Genomic DNA, 6,000 nt, shown 5'->3' with positions numbered 1-6,000 from the left:
CTGATATGGACTTGCATTACGATGATGAACCTGGGGGTACTCAGCCTAGAGAAAAGAAGGCTCAGGCAGGACCTCCTGGCTTTCCACAACTCTCTGACAGGAGAGGAGCCAGGGGGGGTCAGGGTCTGCTCCCAGGGAAGGAGCAGACCCTGGGAGGGTCTTGAGGGAACGGCCTCAAGTTCTGACAGCGGAAGGTTAGGTTGGACATCAGGAGGAATTTCTTCATGGAAAGAGTGGTCAGGAATAGGAAGGGGCTGCCCAGGGCGGTGGTGGAGTCCCCATCCTGGAGGTGTCCAAGGAAGGACTGGGCATGGCACTAAGTGCTCTGGGCTGTGGTTCTGTGACTACAAATTGGTTTAAGTTCAGGACATTATGAAAAGATATATTTTATTCAGGGAAGCCCCAGACATGAAGCCCCTTATATGGGGAAAAAGCAAGTAGGCAAGAAGAGTATCCTAAAACAAAACCCACCCCCAAACCCAGCAATAACATAAACAAAACAAAAGAAAATCCAAATTAATGCTAGTTTTTATTGCTTATACAGCATATAAACATGGGCAGATCATTTCTTCACGATCTTGCCACCAATAAATAAAACAACAGGCAATGTTTTCATTTCAGTGTGATTCTAGCACTACACTTTGGAATTTCTTTCTCCCAAAGAGACTTTAAAGAACCTTGATATCCAACCAGAGAAGAAGTGTTCCTGTGCTCCTCTACACCCATTCCCTAAATCAACAACAATCAGTACAAGGAACAGTCTGATTTCTGGCTGTCAAAGTGTTCCTAAACACCAGGAATTTGTCCCAAGTTATTTGTTGGCGTTCTGCTACAAAATCAAAGGTGTCACCTGCAGACAGGTGGAAGGGAAAGGGATCCAACACACTGGGAAGGAGGGACTGGGAAAGGGAATAACCCAGTGATGTTGTGTGTAGGGGAGGCCAAATCACAGGCAGATATTAATGATTAGATACTACTTATTGGACATTGAATATTAGCTATTAAATATTAGCTATTAAAAAGGTTGCAGGGGATGCTGAGTTTCACCCAGCTTGTTCAAATCCAAAGGCAGAATAGTGGGAAATGGAACCCAGGGCTTTTCCATTCCAGTGTCACCCAACTCCTGCAGCACTTGCACCTCTCGGAGGAGTCACAGCCTCCTTGTTGGCAGAACTCCTCTGCTGGTGGCACCTGATCCAGGTGCTGCAAGACTGCAGGGATGTCCCCATGAGCTGGCAGCTCCAGTTTGGCTGGAGTGGGAGATGAAGCCCAGGAATATTGATTGGTGAAAGTACATGATCTCGCCACAGGAATGCACAAACTTCCCAGCTGGACACATCTTCTGTGGGTTTCTCCATCTTCACTCAGAAGCAGCCGGCGCAGGCAGCGTTGGCACAGATCTCACACAGGTCGTCCTCAGCAGCCAGGCCTGTCCGGGAGAAAGGAGGGTTTCAGGCAGATGCCAGGAGGGCAGAGCCACTGTCAAAGCACTTGGAGACACCTTTGCATTCCTGTTTTATCATTTTTAAGATCCTTGTAGGTAATACTGCTCTAAGTAAAATTGGCTCATGCTAAAGTATGGCTTAATGAATGAAGTCATACCTAAATTCCTTGGGAAGCAATGGGAACATGTGGAAGGAAGAGGACAACAGGGCATGGCAGCATTTCGTCCTAAAGTGTCCCTTGTACTGGGCAGTAGATAAATGAAATATAGTAACATAAAAAAGCAAACACTGCAGCAGCAGCAGCCCATGGCGGAGGGACTTTGGACAAGGGGGAATGGATTAAGCTGAAGAGGGGTAGATTTAGATGAGATACTGGGAGGAAATTCCTCCCTGTGAGGGTGGGGAGGCCCCGACACAGGTTGCCCAGAGAAGCTGTGGCTACCCCATCTCTGGAAGTGTCCCAGGCCAGATTGGACAGGGCTTGGAGCAGTCTGGGATATTGGAAGGTGTCCCTGCCCCTGGCAAAGGGGTGGGACTGGATGACCTTTAAGGTCCTTCCAACCCAACCATTCAGTGATTCCATTATTCTACTTGGATGAACTTTTCCATGGTCACAGCAGTGGGATGTGCCCAGGGAACAGCTCAGCTCAGCACTGCAGGAATTTTCCTTAGGGGGTTCGTGGAGCCCAACCCTTGCAGGGGAAAGGGCAGCACGAAGGCAGCACAAACCCTCCCAGCAGCCCTAGAAGTGACACAGCAGTAATTCCATGGCTTTGCCTCCTGCTATTGGAATGTTAAAGGTTGAAAAGTGTGGTAAAAATGAAAACTATGAAATACGAACTACATACTCAGCCTCCTAAAAATCATGGGTGCATCTTCCCTCTTGCACACAGGCTGGAATTCCTCTGGGAGGTGTTTTTCTTGGCATGGGGAGTAGCTGGCTATGGGAACCATCATGCGAGGGTTGATGTGTCTGTTCCCATCCATGAGCTCCTTCAGCTTCTTCACGGACTCCAGGGAGAATTTCAAGTCACCATCCTGTGCAGAAGAAAGAGGTGTCAGGAAGTCAGGCCTTTGGCAAATCCATTCCATTTCCACCAGGAGCTCTCCCAAAAAATATAACAGAGGGAAAAGACGGTGTTGAAAGAAAGCCCAGATAAAACCTGTGCTGAATGAGGGCAGTGGACAGAGGGAGAATTCGGGCCTGGCTCATCCCCATGAGAAGACCCATAAAATCTGGGATAGGAAGATCCAGGCTGGGAATCTTCAGCCTAGAAAAGAGACTTGGGTTGGGTTGGGTTGGAAGGGACCTTAAAGCTCTCCTCATTCCACCCCCTGTCACAGGCAGGGACACCTTCCACTAGACCAGGTTGCTCCAAGTGCCGTCCAGCACTTCCAGGGATATGTGGTAGAGATCTACAAAATCATGAGTTCGATGGGAGTAAATGGGAATTTATTTGGTTCACTCTTTCTCCTGACACAGCAGTGGAAGTGTCAAGTGTTGGCTGTGACCTGGCAGGGTGTGACCACACAAAAGGAGCTCTTCTTTCACACCACACATTGTTAAGGGCTTAAACCCTTCACCCCGACACCTTGTGGAAAGTTTCCATTAATTTAGAATCACAGAATCTCTTGAGTTGGAAGGGACCCACAGGGATCTTTAACTCCAGCTCCTGGCCCTCCACAGAAAGCCCAACAATCCCACCCTGTGCCAATTTAAAACTTGCCCACACAATTCATGAAAAACGAGGTTTTGGAAGCATAAATATTACACTTCTGACTCAAAGCTCACACTAGAAACCACCTAAGGAAGCTGGGACAGAACTCTGAGAAATATTACTCTATGTTTTCGTTGCTTGTCTCTGTGCATCAGTTAAGGGTCATTCCCTCAGTTTCAAGAGAATTCCCCTTTTTGAGGTCATAAATTTAGGTTGCAGTTATTGCAGCTGTTTAACCAAGTGCACAAAGTCTTTGCCCGTCTGCAGGTAATCAGAGTTTGGCCTAGAAGACAGAAGAAGCGTTTTCAAACTGATTTTTATCTGCTGTTTTAACATGGTTTCATGGCCAACATGTAGTCAGTAAGGTGACGTGGGAGGTTCCAACCCCATGGCAGGGTTTGGAACGAGATGAACTTTAATATCCCTTCCAACCCAAACCATCCTGAGATTCTGGGATCAAGTAACAGCTCCTCATCCAAAGAAATAAAATTCAGTGACTCTGATACAGCACAAGACCAAATATTAGCATTTGTTTCACATCTCAGGAGTCCAGTGGGGAATGGTGTGATATAAGTGGGGAGGGGATTTGATTCTGACTGGGGTTTTGGGGGATTTTTTACAGAATCACATTAAGTTGGTGCTAAAGGTTTAAAAAATCCAATCGGATAGACTTTGGACGTGCCTTTACTTAACTAAGTAAAATTCCTTGCAGTCAGGTTATGATCTTACTCAGATAATTTATCAGTTGAACTCAATGATCTTAGAGATCTTTTTGGACCTTAATGATCCTATAAAGGTTGATCAGGCACTAGCACCGGCTGCCCATGGCAGTGGTGGAGTCACCATCCCTGGAAGTGTTCGAAAAACATGTGGATGTGGCACCCGGGGACATGGTGGATCTCTTGGTGCTGGAGGAACAGTTGGACTTAGTGATCTTAAAGGGCCATTCCAAACTAAGCAGCTTTCTGATTCTGTGATCAGCCCTGGCTGCCTATGAAAAATTCACTTTTCCTGTATAAAGGCAGCTCTAGATTCAGCTGTTGGCCACACACCTGAGAACTAAAACCCACAGAACTAAAATGAGTGGATTTCCACAGGCACAACCTCAGAGAAAGCAGGACTTGGGAACAAACCCTGAGATCTGCAGGTCCAAGGGACAAAAAAGAACAAAGGAACGGCAAAATAGAAACAAAACCCTGCCACCTCAAGTAAGAAAGATGTATTAGAGAGAGCTAAATCTGACATATTATGGGCCAGGGAAGGGAAATCTAGGAAACTATTTCAGGGAAGAAGAGTGGAAGCTGACTTTGTGTAGTGAAGAGTCAAAGAATCAGTCAGACCTAAAAGAACTGAGGTGAAAGGAGTGCAACACACTCAGAGTTCACTGCAAGTACAGTGGAGAAAACATAGATTTAATGATTAATGAGAGAAGAATTCCGGCTCAAACTCCAGAGCTTCCTACTCTTTTACACAACATAGAAGCAGCCATTCTCATCTATTAATTTTTTTTATGGCTACAAGTAGAAAACTGGGATGTTTTTCACTGGGTAGGAAGCTGTTTGCTCCTCTGGAGACTGTAAATGTTGAAGAATGGTTTGAGAGAAAGCAATAGCTTAAACCTGCTACCTCTGGATACCTCTGCCATCCAAAGGACAAAAAGAGGATAGTCCAGGACACAAACATACCTTGTCCCTGGAAACCTGCTGCAGACACATAGAGTCAATAACTGTTTAACAGGTATTAGTTTTCCTGGCTCCCGAGGAAGTAGTTTATATTGCAATCAGACTGAAATCTCCCACGCTGTTTCTCACGATGAGTGCAGAGAGATCCAAAGCTCCCCCAAGGACAGACCAGGGCCCTGAAGTACCTTCTTAACCCCTTCCACATTGCGTGGAATATCAGCCATAGGTGCTGTGTACTTGGAAAATTTCATTGAGTCTCCTCTAATCACTTTTCTGCCTATTAATATTTAATTGGATCCAACTCAGCTCTTCTTTGCCCTTTTTTAACAGGCTCCATCCCCTAAACTCACAGATCATTTCCGTAAAGAACTTCCTGACTAGAACCAGGTAACACAAGACAATTTCTCCTTTGTCACCCCTTGTTTGCATCACTCTCTAAAGTCAGCACTTTCACCACACGTGGCTTTAGGTCCAGGAGAAAACTCCAGGTATGAAACGCCTCAGTCCCTGAGGGATTTCAGAGCAGAGATATGGCTGGAGAAGGTAAAAAACCAGCAGCAGCATTTAGTGATACCTGAAGTGTTTCACAGAAGGAAAACCCAGAGCACAGGGAGATGCAGGTGGAAATCAAGGCAGAGCAAAGCAAAAATTCAGGTCTATTAATTTAGTTCAAAATTCCTGTTGCAGCCAGAAGTTTAAAAAATATCAGCACTTTGTTGAACTCTTAATACCAACAAATGAAAGAGGAAAAGACTCACCTGAACGTAGACTGCCTGGGAGACGTGCACCAGGACAAGGACTGCCAGGACTGTCCAGGAAAGAAAGATTTTCATAGTGCCTGCAAAGCCAAACCTCTCCTCACCTGGATAGATTTTATTTCCTCTGCCTTTGGTGTTTCTCCACCTTTTTTGTGTCTCTCCGACTTTCCCTCTTCTCCTGAGCTCTCAGACTGCCCAGCAGTCAGAGCTTTATAAAGACTTCACACAGCATTAGGTTGGTAATCCATTAATCCAAACTTTTTATTGACATATCATAAAGCTTGAGGGGACTCTCAGTTATCTGCTCAGTAGCACAGCAGGTCAGTCACACCCAGGGCAGATCCTGGGATTTATGAGTTGCTCGCACTTTGAGACACTGGCCATGACGTGGGTGGGC

The 6,000-nt window shown here is 45.9% G+C and overlaps 1 protein-coding gene across 1 annotated transcript; it reads right to left on the bottom strand.

The window, feature by feature from the left end:
• Nucleotides 1-510: 510 nt before the first annotated feature.
• Nucleotides 511-5,878, bottom strand: LOC121661743 (guanylin-like). The gene is made up of 3 exons (XM_042022235.1): nucleotides 5,604-5,878; nucleotides 2,294-2,483; nucleotides 511-1,429 (listed from the first exon to the last, which is right to left on the bottom strand). The coding sequence occupies exons 1-3, from the start codon at nucleotides 5,676-5,678 to the stop codon at nucleotides 1,365-1,367; spliced, it is 330 nt and encodes a 109-aa protein (XP_041878169.1). The 5' UTR covers nucleotides 5,679-5,878; the 3' UTR covers nucleotides 511-1,364.
• Between the last annotated feature and the right edge of the window lie 122 nt (nucleotides 5,879-6,000).

Source organism: Corvus kubaryi, unplaced genomic scaffold, assembly GCF_017639235.1.
Source record: "Corvus kubaryi isolate FWS band 111438036 unplaced genomic scaffold, C.kubaryi_AGA036_p1.0 37189, whole genome shotgun sequence".
Taxonomy (NCBI): Eukaryota; Metazoa; Chordata; class Aves; order Passeriformes; family Corvidae; genus Corvus; species Corvus kubaryi.
This window is presented reverse-complemented; position numbering and strand designations above follow the sequence as displayed.